Below are 16,733 nucleotides of genomic sequence, written 5' to 3'. Positions count from 1 at the left end.
TTGATCTGGGGATTAACAGTAATCCACAATAAGTCCAATTCAATCATTGCTATTCTAATAATGAAATTTAACTCTAACCATCCTCAATCCTCCAAAATCCTCATGGCAGTTTAGGAGGATTTTGGAGATTTAGGCTGATCGAATGGCAAAAAGTGGCAGTTGATTTTGGAGGATGCATTGTGCTGAGTTCGTAGTCTGTACCCTGCATTGTTTATGTTCAGTCATGTATAATTGAGCCCCACAGGCGTAGCCAGGAATTTGGAGCAGGGGGAGGGGGGGGGGGCCAAGTCCGACCGGCCTGTACAAACCCCAACCAGGGGCGAAACTAGGATTGTCCAAATAGGGGGTGTGTGAAATATAACCAGCAGCAAGTGGTGAAGGCAAGTTGTGTCGCCTACGCTGAAGGCCAAAGAGGGGGGTGACGAAAAGTAATGCGTGGCGTGGGGTCAGGGGCCCGCTTAAGGGCCCCGGAAAATTTTAGATTCTAGATGTTCTACATGGTGCGATCTCAGGCAATATCTAACCACTTTAACCTATTTATATCATAAAAGATCATCAATTAAACATCGAGTTTGGAGTCATTGAATCAGCTATCCTGAAAACTCTAAAATCAAACTGTACTCTACAAGATGTATTCGGGGATGAAAAAAGTGGGTGGGACAAACGATACGATACCCCAACTTTTAGCAGGGGCGTGAATCACTTCTCAAAAGTGGGGGGACATACCTGGATCAGAACTAATGCGAGCACGAAATTGGATTCTAGATGCTCTGTGGTGTGATCTGAAGCCATTTCTGACCACTTTAACCAATATTTTCTTAGCAAAAGAAAATAATTTAAACATCGTTTTCGATGTTGGAGTCATTGAATCAGCTATTCTGAGCTAGGCTTTGGGTCGCATCCCCCCAAAAAGTTTGATTCTGTAGATGCTCTGTGCTGCGATCTGCGCCAATTTACTTTAACCAGTATTTTCTTAGCGAAAGATAATAATATTATTTAAACATTATTTTCGAGGTTGAAGTCATTGAATAAGCTAGGCCTATTATATTCTCAGCTAAAGGCGTTGGGTTTGGGGCCCGCTGAAGGGCCCCGAAAAAAAAAAAGATTCTAGATGCTCTGTGGTGCGATCTGAGGCAATTTCTGCCTACTTTAACCAATATTTTCTTTGCAAAAGATAATAATTTAAACACCATTTTCGAGGTTGAAGTCATTGAATAAGCTATTCTCAGCTAAAGGTGTGGGGTTCGGGGCTCGCTTATTAAGGGCCCCGCAAAAATTTGGATTCTAAATGCTCTGTGGTGCCATCTTATGCATTTTCTGACCACTTTAACCATTATTTTCTTAGCAAAAGATACACTGCATATAATAATAGGGCCTTGTAAATGAGACACAAGTTCAAAAATCTGGGGGGGGGGACATTTGATATTGTGTCCCCCACCCTTCAAAAAGTGGGGGGAGGGGGGGGGGACATGTCCCCCTGTCCCCTTCCCAGGATTGACGTCCATGACTTTAAGACATGTGCAATGTTCAAGGACATGTCCCCCCCCCCCCCCCCCCCCCCCGATTGACACCCATTCCAAAGGCTTGTCCGCCGTGCATCCTGCATGCTATAGAGAGGTATGGGTGCATTTTCCTGTGTAATGTACAATATACTAGCATAGGTTTCGTCGCCACGCGATGTCTTGTTGCAGTTCTTGATCCCGTCGTTTTTTTTTATTTTCTTAAAGCTAAAAGTATGACAGACCCCCTATAATAATGTCGTCTTGTGTGCAACTAATCCTAGCAGGCTACGGTTTGACATGAACTGCCGTATTAATTGTGTCTCTACCTTCCCTTTCTTCTCTGTTTGGGTCTCTCTCCCTCTCTACATCTTGCTTTTTTTTTTTGAAGGGAAAAAAAGGTGCCCCACGCCCCACACCCCCCAGATCACCAGCGAACATCTTGTTGCCTGCTTTGGAAATGTCTAGTGGACTTTGTTAATTGGGAAAATACATTTTCTTTTGCCTTCGGCAAAGTAAAAAAAACAAACCATGTTTCTCGTCCCCACCCGCTTCCTTTTTGGTGGCCGCCTGGATTATTTTATTATTTTTTACTTTTGAAAAAATTCAGTAAACAAACACCAAACACTAGTCCACCTACTCATCGGAAAATAAATACCAATACCAATACAACTCTGAATGACACTATAAATCTGTTCAGTTCTCTTGTCCGACTTGTCTTTCTTTTTAAAAGTGTCTTTGAACTTTGGAAACACCAACTGTTACAGGAAATTTTAAAATGGCGGCCATCTTGAAAAAAATAAAAAATAAAAAATAAAAAGCCCCTTTTCCTCCTTTTTTTCGAAAACCCGGACGAGAAACATATTTTTCTTCTTATTCGACCTTATATGTTTTTGGTATTCCATTGTTTTGCCTGAGTTTACATCGTATACAGTATTAAGAATTTTTCATAAATTGTATTCAACTTGGTCAAGAACGTGTTTAATACGGCATGGGGTCCAGGGCCCCGCTTAAGGGCCCCTGGAAATTTTTGATCCTACATGCTCTGTGGTGCAATCTGAGGCCATTTCTGGCCCCTTTCCCCTGAATTATTTGAGCAAAAGTTTATAAGACTTTTCTTCTTTTTTTTTTTAGAGAAAAAGGCATTACATGATTTTCGGACAATCAAATACACATACTCGTATTTTGTACTCATAATTAACGTCGGCTTTTGGTAAAATGTTATTTTTTATTACAGCAGGGGGGGCCATGGCCCCCCTTGGCCCCCCCTTGGCTACGCCTATGTTGAGCCCTGCATTATGCTCGATATCATCCTCACTGCTTCTGAATGTCATCGGCACTGCCTCAACCCATTAACAGTGATTGTTGGAGGATTTTGAAGGATTGAGTCAATGGTACCCCTCTACTGAACAAATTCACGAAATAACAGACGATTTTGGAGGATTGAGTATGATTCCTAACCGACAGGTCCTAGGGGGTTAGGGTTAAGTATTCATAGATACAATACATTCGGGTGATTTTTTCCAACTTTCACTCGGGAGGTAACGCACTGAGTATACAGTGTTAAAAAACGTCGGTGAAGGGCAAAACCTAATTTGATTTATATCACCCCGACGCAAAATTCCATCTTATAATAGTTTATGCGGTACCCGCTGCTATGTACATCAGATTCGAACCGGCCAACCGATCCCGTTAGCTCGGTGGTCGAGTGGTAAGACATCTGCACTAGAAAGCAGGAGGTCGTGGGTTCGAGTCCCACCCGAGTGATTTTTTCCAACTTTCACTCAGGAGGTAACACACTGAGTATACAGTGTTAAAAAACGTCGGTGAAGGGCAAAACCTAATTTGATTTATATCACCCCGACGCAAAATTCCATCTTATAATAATCACTCATGTACTTTTTAAGTTACGGAATTTCAAACACAACCACAGTTTTAAAGTCCTGTCCACGGATCACAAAAAAAAGGTGTGCGTTCTTTCAGCAAAATGAAACAATTCACACACATCCCTATGTGATTTGTTTTCGTTTTGTTGAAAGAACACTTACCTTTTTGTAATCCGTGGACAGAATTTTAAAATGGTGGTTGTGTTTAAAATTCCTTGAAAATTACATGAGGGATTTGAATGATTCTTGTACTAAAAGAAAGCTTATGAATTGGACTTTTATGTCCTAGATTTTTAAAATGCTACATGCAGAACTTCACTAAAACAATGGTCCCGACATTCAGGTTTCGCATTTTTTTTTACTCATCCTGTATTAGACACAGGTTAAAAGTCCTGAGAATTATGGCTCAATTAGGTGTTCATTTTGTGAGACTATATTTGAACCATGATCAACTTTTGACATCATAACTAGATCTATATGTCCTCGAAGTGAGTGCATGAAGAACCAGCATTTCATTGGGTGACTGTCACCCAATTTCATTTAATGCACTGTTTTTCACTGCCTTACATACCTCCTCGTTCTGTGCAGTGTGTGGGCCCAAGAGGAACGTTATGATCCGCCGCACAGCAGACTTAGTGAACAGATGTTTGCAGCATACAATGTCCTATGAGTGGAAAAGACAACATATTTTTAAATGATACCTTTTTTAAACCTCTAGTAGCAATTTAAACACCACAAAGGCCTTTTAACACAAATCTCGGGGTTTGGTTGACACAGGGTTGACGGACGGTCAAAAATATGCAGCATTTCACTTCTGAAAATGTTCAACCCTGCGTCAACCCTGTGATTGATATTGCCCCAGGTTGAACTCAACCCAGCTCCAGACCAACTCCAAAACTTATAGAACATACACAGTATAACAACTGTTTCTGAACTACAGATTTTGCTTATGCAAACATACATTCTGTGCAAAGTTGTCCTTTCAGTCAAAATCAATCAAGTGTCTGTTTTCCACAGTTAAGCGTTCCCAGCCTACATAACACAGGATTCACTGGTTGTGACTGTTTATGTAGCTTGATAAAGCTATGCTTTGACTGCGAGTGATTAATATGCCAGCTGTGCCAATCACTTGTCTGTTTTTGTCTGTTGACTCAATTTGACTAGTTGCAGTGCTTGCTTGATTTATGATCTGACTGTTGGTGACTAGCCTGTGTAAAAGGCATGGCAGGGGAAGAGGATTGATTTGTTTGACTGTCTGTGACTGTTCAGACAGCAGGAGGGTTACGTATTTAACGGCCGTCGAAACTAAACTTTGGGCAGAGGGAAGGATTCTAGAAGGTAAGAAAGTGGCGCTTATTGATTTTGGAAGCAAGCTCTTCATTTATTGAACTTACCAGTGTTGAAGTACTCGTACTTGTTACTCGAACTCGAGTACTACTCGAGTACTACTCAAGTACCATTTTTAGAGTACTCATACTTGTAATCGTACTTGAATGTCAAAGTACTCGTACTCTAAATGATGGTACTATAGTACTCGAGCAGCAAAGTACTTGTCGAAATTGTACTCGACATCAAAAGACTCGTACTCGAATAGCAGTACTCGAAAACAAAATATGGTTTTGCTGACTTACCACGGCCTTATTTTATCGATAGTTTCAGTTTGAAATGGTCGATTGGCTTGCGGAGAAATCAAAGTTTCCTGATTTTCCTCTGTACACGTCCAGACAAACACATTTAATAGCTAGCTGTGAGTGGGGCTGTGTATCAGTCTGACTGGACCTGGGCCCACAATGAACAATTTGCCGTATGGCTGTATTCGGAATTAGAAGTTCTCGTACTCATACTGATCGTATTCGGAAGTACGATTCTCGTACTCTTACTCGTACGTATCAGTACTCGTACTGCTATTCGAGTATGAGTTCTCAGAAGTACAAGTACTCGTACTCGGCAGTAGCGTAGCCCACGGGGGGGCGTGGGGGGGGGGGGCGACCGCCCCCCATGAAACCTTGTCGCCCCCCAGTCGCCCCCCACTGAGATTTTGAGTTTCTAAAAAAATTATCATGGATCTACATGACGCCATGAGCCCTATTATGTACTACAATGTATCTTTTGCTTAGAAAATATTGGTTAAAGTGGTCAGCAATTGCCTCAGATAGCACCACAGAGCATTTAGAATCCAGAATTCTGGTAGCTGATTCAATGACTCCAAACTCGAAAACAATGTTCACAAAATTTTCTTATGCCTTTAGCCGAGAAAACCTCGAAAATTATGTTTAAATTATTATCTTTTGTGCTAAGAAATTATTGGTTAAAGTGGTAAAGAAATTGCCTCAGATCACACCACAGAGCATTGAAAATCCAATTTTTTTTTCGGGGCCCTTAAGCGCGCCCCGAACCCCACGCCAATAACTCAGAATACTGATAGCTGATTCAATGTCTCCAACCTCAAAAACGATGTTCAAATAATTATCATTTGCCAAGAAAATATTAGTTAAAGCATGGAGGAAAGTCGTAAGAAATTGCTTTAAATCACACCACGGAACATCTAGAATCCAATTTTTTTCACGCCGTAAGGGCTTCGCCGTAAGGGCTTCGCGCTTCCATCAGTTATGATCAAGGTATGTCCCCCCCCCCCCACTTTTGAGAAGCGATTGACGCCCCTGCTTGACGCCCCCCCATGAAATGTTCCAGCCCCCCCAGCGCCCCCCCACTGAAAAATTCCTGGCTACGCCACTGGTACTCGGAGACCTGTATTTGTAATCGGCAGTACTCGGTACTCGGGAAAAAAATACTAGACTACAACACTGGAACTTACCGCATCCAGGTAGGAGCTGAGAAGCCAAAAGTACTGCTGGCACGTCTTGCAGTGGTCTGGCACCTCCTTGTCCAGCAGCGTGAGCAGGTACTCGATCAGGCCATTGAGAGGTTGGGAACTAGACACCAAGTCCGGACTGAAGTGGACGAAGCTCTGCAGGATAAGAAAGGTAATAATGATGTAGCGCCTTGAGCACCAATACTGGTGGATGCATGCTTTATAAATAAAAATTATTATTATTATTACAGGGGAGTCAGGTTTGATGGAGATTTAGGTTGGTGCAGTGGTTCTTTCCTCGCCTTCCATCGCTACATCCCGGGTTCAATTCCTGCCCTGGTCCACATGTGGATTGGGTTTTCAGTCTCCAACTGATTCTGTGAGCTTACCCCAGGATATTCTTCTGGGGTTTTCCTTCAACCTCTTCAGACTGTAATTTCTTCATTGTCTCCTCTCTAAATTTAAAATAAGGTTAAATGGAACACAAAGATGCATTTTCAAGGATAGCATTAAATAAATTCTATCTACACTGCATGGGCCCTTTCAGAGTCAACAGGCATGTAACTGGGAAGTCACAAAAAAGAGGAAATTCAAATCTTTCCAAGACTTTGTACAGTGTTTTTCTATTTTCAATGACACACATGGGAAGTGAAAAAAGAAGAAATCAGCTGATCCGAGGAAAAGTTGCATGCCTGAGTCAAATGGAATGCTGCCCTCAGAACTCACCTGAGTTTCTTTTTGGTTCGGAAGTAATTGTTGAATAGAAACTGGAAGGCTAGTTGCAGGCTGGTGACGGCACAGGAATTGTAGTTACTGCTCAGTGTGAAGGACTGCAGATTGACAAGAAGAGCAATATTTTTAAAGAGAAGTATTCTCGATCAGCATAATGATTTAGGGGTTCACTTTATAAGCAAATACCAAAAGTTGCAAATTTAAAGATTACGCGACGGAGGAGAAATTGCTCAGCGCAAACCACACGCCCGTAATTGGCGCCTATCAACTGCACAGTGCCCGAACAAAGCACGGGTAATTCAATTCCTCGTGCTCCCATGCACATACAAGCACTGTGCAATCGAAATTCCCTGCCGTTCGTTTTGGGCATTGTAACATTGTCACGCAGCAACTTCCATTCACCTTCTCTTATAACTTTCAACTTTTCCTACTGCATCATTTTTCATGAAGCATTGTCAATGTTGGACAATTTACAGTCTTGGGTAGCAAACTGGGTATCAAAATGTAGCTAAAAAAATTCCCCTCAGGTCTATATCAATGACGTTATCATAAGACGATCAGATTCAAAATTATGACCCTAAAATGAGTGTGGACTTTTTTCCTTTTTTTTTGCGGTGTTTATTGAAAATCTAGTAATAGCAGAAAATCCCATGCTGACGGTGGGCATATTTCACATGAAACCAAAGAAGTTGGGCTTGTGTGTATGATGAAGTGTACTCCAACGGCTTGATTTTTGAGGAGCAAAGTTTTGTACCCTGAAATTCCTTCGTGCAGTAATGTCAGCAAATTTGAAAGGTATAGTTGTGTTGAGCATTAGTATCTTAACTTACATTTTAATGATCTGCCCAACTATTATCATTGTGCGGTAAACAAGTTTTCGCGCCAGAATTGGTGTTTTTTTTGTAAACAAAAAAAATTCCCTGAAGATGTTTTTGGACTCACCACATTCCAGGATGCAAGGCTCCAGACAAGGTTGTTGTCGTGTATGAACATCCCCCGGTGCTGTACTTGCACACCAGAGCAGTCAGCTCGCTAAGACGATCGCCGTCGTGGTGTGGGGACAGCTCGGGGGAACTGACTGGTTCCAAACTGGCGGGAAAACACAAGAAAGAGCTTTACTCGTCGATATGTAAATAATTTTGACAACAGGCCCTGAGTGAAAATTGAGCAATCCCCCTGGCATGCTGGCAGATTTTATAGTCAGTTAGTATGTATATATACTTCTCAGAGTCCCTAACCAGAATGGAAGATTTCTATTGTTTCAGCAAAATTGACTTTGACCTTTGACCTGACGGCCCCAAGAGCAACAGGCTTGATAAAGCTACCAAGAGTAACCCACAAACCAAATTTGAAGACTACAGGAACATGATTGTTTTTCTTGTTTTTTTCCAGCATCTACAAACATAAAACTTCAAACAGGTCGGTGTAACAATATTTGCTATAAAACACTAACCCCCAAAATCCATCAATGTCTGCAAATTACAGAAAAAGCATAAAGATACCAGAAAGCTGAAATCTCTTAGATTTTTAACCCAACATTTTGAAGAAAACGTGTTAAAAGCTGTGAAAAAGAGTACTGTTTACTACAACTTACACGTGAATCTCGCCTTCGCTGTCTTGCTTGAGAAGTGTGATAATGTTGGGTAAAGAAAAACGACGAAATCCTTGTATGGAGAAAGCCCTGGTTCTTAAAAGACAAAATCGCCTCATGCCAACAACGTTATTAAAGTATCTTTTCATGGAATTTGAATGATACAATCCATTCCTTACTCTATAAGAAAAATATGTACATGTATAAAATTAAGTTTAACAAGACGTCATCACAACACTAGCAAAAACAATCTGACAAAATACAGAAAATATACAACTGGGTAAAATTGAGAATTTTTTATTCAAATCTTGCACTTCTTTGTCTCACGAAGTTGATCATGAAAGAAATTTTTTATTTAAAATACCAGGAATTTGTAATCAATATTTAAAATATATTTACATATATGTACACACATGTACATTAATGTCACTGACCAGCCCTTCAGTGTAAACTCTGCAGAAACCGTACGCTCAAATGTGTGTATGCATATGCCTCTTTAATTAGGGCCAGTTTAAACCAGTAGAGACTGGTTTGAACTGGTTCAAACCAGATTTGAACCAGTATTTCATATACCTGTACAATACACTAAGTTTACTGTCTGATCTACTAACCATGTCTTGCATTGTATCAAACAGTACTACATTACTTAAAAATGCAACTTTTTTTATTCCTACTATTTTAGTGAATCAAAGTAGATTTTCACCCGATGGTTTTAAACTTTTCCAGGTCTCTAAATATGTACAGTATTTCGCATTAAGGCAGACATTTTTTTTCTTGTGCATTTTTATGTTAATTTTTTTATTTTGTCTGTTATCAAGAAATCCTTTGACTGAGATTCGTTTTTTGTTTGTGTGCATGTGTGTAATTTCATGACAAATCTTATCAATCCCCTCTAAAGATAGATATATAACATCGGATGGCTTTGAGGGGGATATAAGAATATATTGCATGAGCTATGACGAGGGCACTATTGTTATAGCTAGTGCAATATATTCTTGTATCCCTGGGGGAAAAAGCCATCCAATACTATTATTATTATTTATATCAAGCTGACTTGATTAGCAAGAAATACCTTTCAAGACACTGTCTTTATTTCTGAAATTTCACCGAATATTCTTTGCTTACCGAAGCAAATTTTGCGCTGCTCGAAGCTGCCATTGTTGCTGTTGACAACAGTGCGCGTATATCATGATGCGCGTATGTCATGCTGCGCGCTGCGTCCGTGCCCGCGTGCGATGGTACCGCGCTACGCTGTGCTGACCGGTTGACAACTGTGAGGTTCTACGCTCTTGATTGTGTGGGAACCAGCGAAAATTGTTAAAATGCCCGGATAAGGAAAATATCAAAAAATAATATTGTCCTCATCTGGGTACTTTGACTGACATAATATTGCAGTCGTCTGCGGACGTGAAAGCATACAATACAGTGATTTATTTGTATCACTGGAAGCCTGATAAAAATAATAATAATATGGTTTAACTCGATCCTTGGATACAATAAATTGCCTTGATTTTAAACGGAATGAAAATAATGTGTACTATATGATCTTTGAACAGATATATCAAATGTTCGTACCTGGCGGGTGCAATTTTGGAATAATCTGCTCATTGCACACATTACCTATACAAAATTAAAACTAAAAAAGGTTAAAGTTTTTCTGCTTATCAAGGTTGCTTCACTGACTGCAGAAAATGAAAATAATTCAGGTGGAAACCTTTGCTGCAAGGTCTACTTTTCTGTAGCATAAAAAGCGTAGTTTGTAATGTCACGTCAGTATTTAAAGCACAGTTAACATTACAAACAATTCAACAGACGAACAAAAATGCAACTTTTCAACTTATGCTACAAGCATTAAAGCACCACATCCTATGAACTTCAAATTAAATATAATTTCAGATTTTTTCTTATGGAATTTGACAATGGGTTAAAACAAATGGAATTACTGAACCAATTGAAAAAGTAAAACTTCATAACTACTTGAAACAAAATTTGGAACACAACAGAATAATTGTGCAGATGTTAATTATGTTAAAGTGTGCAAGAACTCAGCCCCCTACATAAATGTCCATATGACCTTAACATTGACCAGGTATTTTCATCTTCTCAATTGAAAAAATCCCACATACAAATGAACAACAAGAATTGTTTTTCCCAACTTATCTCAATGGTCTCTTTATCTCATTTTAAAATGAAAAATGGGCATTTTGAATTTTTAACAAAAACCTACGTTGTATTTTTCTTATGTACAAAGTATTTACATATGAAATAGTGAGGCATACTATTTACAGCACTTGATGAAGATGTTATTAAATTTACACAGAAAGGGACCTTCAATAGTTAACATATCGAGCAAAACACCCCCCCCCCACCAAAAAAAATGAAAATTCAAATCTCATTTAATGCTACTTGAAAAATAACTTGCATTGGTGTGTGTAACTATAAGTTATTCATTTTTACTTAAAACACACCGCTACCAAACTATCTACATGGAAGATACCGAAAATGCATATTAATTAGGTATTGCCATAGCGATACCACATGCAGTTGCGATTGGATGAAAGAGTGAAGGTAGTCGCCTGGTATTGGATGCTTTCCTTTTTATGAATATTCATGCCATTCCTGGTACAATCTGATTGGTTCTCATGAAACACATCACGGTCAAAGGTTAATGATATACATGTAATCTATCTGGTTGAAACCAGTCGCAGCTAGTTTCAAATCTAGATCCAAAAATACTATCAAATTCTGTTTTAGCTGAGGCAGTTTTGAAAAGTTGTTAGATAGAGTACTCATGCTGTGTGAAAATCTCAAGTACAACCCGTTTTGTTGTTGTTGTTGTTGTTTTTAAAAACTATTTACAGCAGACAATAATGATGACAAAATGTATGTCATAGTCATTTAATCATCCCACGAGCGTGAGTTGAACACAGGACAAAGTAGTGCGTCTGAGTACCAAATGCCAGAAGGCTGAAGACCAAGTGGTATGTGGAACACAGACGCACCAAATTTTTCATTTTCCATGAGCGCGAGTGGAAAACGGATTTATCTTCAAGCCAACTTGACGCACAGTAAAGCTGGATCGAACGTGCGCACCCTGTACACGAACTTTCCAGCGGTTATCGTTTAACACGTGCGTGCAGTAGGTATAGTGCACATCTAAGAATAGTGCGATACCAAGACTGCGATATGGATAATGTTGTTGCCATGGATCAGCCAATCAGGATCGAGGATTCAAGTTTGCTTGAAGATGCCAGAATTCAGTATTTTTACAGTGAAGAATTTACTCTATGCACAGATTTCACATTCAAACATCTTTGTAGAGTTATTTGATCTAAAGTTATTTCAATGCATAAACTATTTTGCAACTTGATTTAATCAAGTGGGGTAATCAATAAACAGAAGAAAAAAAAGAAATTCACTGTAAATCCCGCAGCACTTTTGATAGAAAATTCCTGAATCCTACAAAATCAAACACAGTGCACAAAACAAAGTCATTTTTGAAACTTCAAAGGTGCATCAACCCCTGTGTCAAAAAATAAAAGCTAGGCCCAACTTCCTAAATCCTATAAAATCCTTCAAAAAAAATTCTGATGGAATATGTAGGACCCGGGAGTGGTAACGGTTAGAAATGGACCAAGTTACTATGCAAAACATCCAATAAAAAGAATCAGTGTGAAAAAAGGTTTAAATTCAGGTTTTTATAAAATTGTGTCACTTTTGCATCCCTTGCTAACCTGGCTGTGAGACTTTACGGTAAAACGACACACATACCATATGCTACAAATTGTGTCCGTATAAAATTATTGCTTCTACAATCTACACTCAAGTCCAAATAAAAAAAATAACAAACAAACTTTGTCCTATATTGGCTTAAAATAGAAGAATTTGTGCGACACAAAATTATGGCTTACAGTGAACGTGGTGAATAGAGTGAACGACTGATGAACAGGAACAGCAGCCAACAGAAATCTGGTAAGCATGGAAAATATCTGCTCAGCAAAAACAGGTTTGTCGCGGTACAAATCATGCGAGGTATTATAACTTCTTGACTTGCTTGGCCAACAAATATTGTTATGAAGCATTCATTGTCTGCTTTAACCCTATGCAAACAGACATTCTGTGCCAAGTTGTCCTTTCAGTCAAGTGGCTGTTTTCAACAATTGAGAGCTCCCAGCCTAGGTAAAGCAGGATTGACCTAGTGGATAGTGGAGTGAACCATGGATCGCAAGATGGTTTGAACCCTTGTCCAATTTTATGAAATATTTTGTTTATTGGCATAAGTTAATTGCAGGGAAAACACTACGAAAACCTAAGTGTCTTCCATCCACACAGCGTGATAAATATTCATGTTAGGGTGCGTGATGTGATTGGTTAAAATACGATGTGTCAGCAAAAAAAAAATACGCAACCTGGCCCTTGGTTTCCTACGACCTGACCTGTGATGACCTCTGACTTATGACCCCAGGAGTAAGGAACCATCTTCTATTGGCTACAAATTCTGAAACAGAAAAAAAAAACGCCGTTATGTATCAATGTCATCCAAGTCGCCCACGTCGTCCTGAACCAGCGTCTTGGAAGACTCGGAGCTGTCTTCATTCCCGTTGACCTCTGACCCCTCTGACGACCCGTTGACCTCCATCTTGGTGTTGGAGTCCCCCTCGACGTACTCCTCCTCCTCTTCGTCGTTCTCGATGTGTTCACCGTCGTCGTCACGCGTGTTGAGCTCATCCAACAGCGCGGTGGCTTCGGCCAGCGTGTCCTGAGCACTCATGGTGCGTTGGAAGGACCGTCCCGTGCTGGATTCGTTGGAGACGTTCTGAGGCGTCCAGTAGTGCTCGCTCATCTATGCAAAACAGCAACATAAACAAAATAAGCATTAATTGTCTAGTCTTGATAGAAAGTTGCTATAGATTCTTGTATTAATTTCTGGGATAAAAATAAAAGATCAGCCAATTGACAGATCGTAGGAAATCACCTACATTTCTTAATTGCTTCTAAATGACAGCAAGCCAGACGAAAACATTTCACGAGGTGTTTAGTACTAGTACGATCTTAAATCCAAGTAAGCTTTTCGATAATAATGTGCTAGGTTACTTCTGGGAAAAATGCAAATGATACTATATGCCTTTGAGTCAGCTTGCTTACAAGTAACCGAGATTGAAATACTGTTTATATAATAAGCTAGTCTTTTCATTTGGTTAACTTGGATAGTTATACCTTTTGACTTGGTTAACGAGAAAAGTAACACCTATTGACTTGGTTAACGTGGAAAATTAAACCTTTTGACTCAGAGATATACCTGGTTAACTGAACCTTAAAAAAACTACATATTGAGGAGAAGTTCTTACCTTTTTCTTGAGCCAGTTGACCGCCCACTGCCACCGGACCGAGATGGTCATCAGATACTCTTTGGCCATGGAGCATTTGTTGGACAGATGGACCAGGAATTTGATGCACTGGTAGGACCGACGGCTGTCCGTGGACGTACATTTACGGATGATCTCTGCAAGACAATAACAAGAAATGGTGAGATTAATGTTAAATCAGCCACGATGAAAAAGTCTGCAAGGAAGGCAATTAAAGCTGCAGTCCATCATTTGCAGCTATCCAAAAAGTAACTAACGTAATTATTGTTGAAAAACATACTTGGTTGAAATGAAACCTGTAGTAAGGGACTTAACTCCCTGTGAAATTATTCTTTCTGGCAAGCTGTCAATTTCAAGTAATCAACAAAAGAAGGCCTTTCCAACAGTGCATCTAAAGACGCACCATTGAAAATTTCCGTAAGTAGTTCGTTTTTTTTATTCGGGGAAGCGCACGCAAGGGTTGACATGACGCACACGCGCGGGCCCTCCATAATTCATCGGATCAGTGCGCGACATCGCATAGCTGGAATCAGCCAAGTGAGAACGTGTCTCGGACGCTGAATTTAGGCCCAATTTAAAACATGATTCAGCAACTTTTGATTTGAAATCGAGATGCTAGAATGTTGTTTTTCTCGAAATATACAGCTAAAGCTGAGCTGAAACTTCATGAGGTTAGTAGTTCAGCACCTTGGAAATGTTTGACTTGTTTTGACTCTTTGACTGAAAGGTATTCATGAACGGGAATAAATATGCATGTGCTTGACAGATATTAAACAAGCCTGTTTAAGACTGGCTAGGGGCCTGGTCGCTAATAACATCCCTCCCTTTGGCTCGGGCTATTATCAGCATCCATTCCCCCAGCCAGTCTTAAACGGACTTGTTTAAAACCAGCCAAGCACACATTCATTCCCTTATTCAAGTATCATTAAGAAATACACGTTTTATTTGTTGGGTAGGTAGTTTGCAACTGATTCACATTCACTCTTGGAGGATGACTGCATTAAGGAATGCATCAGAATTATATAATCGCAGATATCAGATGTAACAGGCACATGAAAAAAGTGGACCCCACATTGATGCAATAACCCATATGTCTTGGCCTCCCAAGATGGCATCCGAGTGGCTTCACCCTACCCAGTCAGTATATACAGAGATGAGTGCTCCTTACCCAAAAGGCCATTGCTGTTGTTCCCTTCCACGGCTAGCTTGAGGCGCTTGCCCTGCAGGGGGTCCTCCATCATCAACAGCTCCAGGAGGAGAATCAAGATGTGCTTTAGCTCATTGGTGGGTGCCGAGGACACCTGACCCTGTATCGGCCAATCAGGGCGGAGAGACAATAAATGAAAGAAAATCAATACAACAAAGAGAAAAAAATTCTGGCAAATATTGTAGCGTTTCCAATTTCAATCTCCCTTGTTATATTTAAAAGGTAAACAGGATCAGTTGCTATTGTGCGTTTTTTATCTTCACTTTGAGCAAGGGTTTTCTCGATAAATTGTTAAGTACGTTTCTGGATCATTGCCCATGTTCCTACCGGTACATATACGTGCCTTTAATAACATTCAAGTCTGCAGACTGTAAGAAATCATTGCTTGGCATAGTAAAATCAAATGAGAAATTTTTATGTACAAACTGTCTGTACAAAGCATTTCCTTGACACAAATTAAACACTTGTTAAAGGTAGGGTAGATCATTTGTCATTTGTGTTTTTTTTTTTGAAGCGACAAAAGTGCTCAAAATCTAAGGATGGGTGCTTAGCAACTAACCTGATGAAGTTTTAGCTCAGTAAATGCTGTATGTTCCGAGAAAACAATATTCTAGGAACTTGATTTCAATTCAAGAGTTGCCGAGTCATGCTTTGAATTTCGCCAGAAATCAGCATCCGGGACCCGTTCTCATTCAGCTGATTGCAGCTATACGATGTCATGCATTCAACCGACGAATAATAGCATCCGCGCACGTATGTGCGTTGTTTCAACCCATTCACAGATTTAACAAATTACAAACCAACAACTATAAATGTCCCAAAATGCATCACTTAACGCATCTTTTGAAATTTGCATCGAGTCAACACTTGTGCACACCCATTCACAGATTCACCGAATTACAAACCAACAACTAACGGACATTTCCAAAAATGTCTCACTTGACGCATCTTTGGAAATGGCCTTCTTCTATTGTTTTCTTCAAAATGACAGCATGCCAGCAGGAATAATTTCACAGGGAGATTAGTGCGCTTACTAACTTTAAACCAAGTAAGCTTTTCAACAATAACTTTGTCAGTTACTTTTTGTAAAGCTGCAAATGATCTACTCTACCTTTAAAACAATGTTCATCAATATGAATGAGACAAAAAATGACAAATCTGCCCGTCTTAACAAATTTTGAATTACTTGCTGAAATACAATCCTGAAGGTTGCAGATGTCCTCAATCCTTCCCCCCCCCCCGAATTTTTTTTGGGTCTTTTGGGGGATTTAAATAAAAACATACAGTACAAACATTTGTTGGATCAACTTGAATTGTAAGGAATTGTACTTACGTGGATCATCATCATGACGGACAAGGTGAACGTGTCGTTGCAGTAGCAGCAATGCAGCAGCATGTCGAGCAGTGCAGTGGTTGCATTGGGTACTTCACGGAACATCAGTATGACCTGCGGGGGGGGGGGGGGGGGGGGGACCACATTGGAATTGTTAGCCAAAAGCAGTGTTATTAATAAAGATATTGTGTTCTACAGTTGTTGAAACAAACATTCAGGCGCAACACATGTAACTTTGGACGAACCTGATTTAGGGTTACTTTGTCTAAATAGTGATAACATTTTAACGTGTAGGGCAATGGAAATA

The 16,733-nt window shown here is 39.9% G+C and overlaps 1 protein-coding gene across 1 annotated transcript in view; it reads right to left on the bottom strand.

The window, feature by feature from the left end:
* Positions 1 to 10,067: 10,067 nt before the first annotated feature.
* Positions 10,068 to 16,733, bottom strand: part of LOC119742606 (ubiquitin carboxyl-terminal hydrolase 24-like) — a 99,203-nt gene continuing 92,537 nt past the window's right edge. The window contains exons 50-53 of the mRNA XM_038218722.1: positions 16,427 to 16,540; positions 15,055 to 15,193; positions 13,869 to 14,023; positions 10,068 to 13,363 (exon numbers count right to left, since the gene is read on the bottom strand). Coding sequence (XP_038074650.1) covers positions 13,043 to 13,363; positions 13,869 to 14,023; positions 15,055 to 15,193; positions 16,427 to 16,540 — 729 coding nt within the window. The 3' untranslated portion in view covers positions 10,068 to 13,042. The remainder of the gene's footprint in view (positions 13,364 to 13,868; positions 14,024 to 15,054; positions 15,194 to 16,426; positions 16,541 to 16,733) is intronic.

Source organism: Patiria miniata, unplaced genomic scaffold, assembly GCF_015706575.1.
Source record: "Patiria miniata isolate m_02_andy unplaced genomic scaffold, ASM1570657v1 HiC_scaffold_6, whole genome shotgun sequence".
NCBI lineage: Eukaryota > Metazoa > Echinodermata > Asteroidea > Valvatida > Asterinidae > Patiria > Patiria miniata.
The sequence above is the reverse complement of the archived record's forward strand: the minus strand, read 5'-3'. Positions and strand labels throughout refer to the sequence as shown.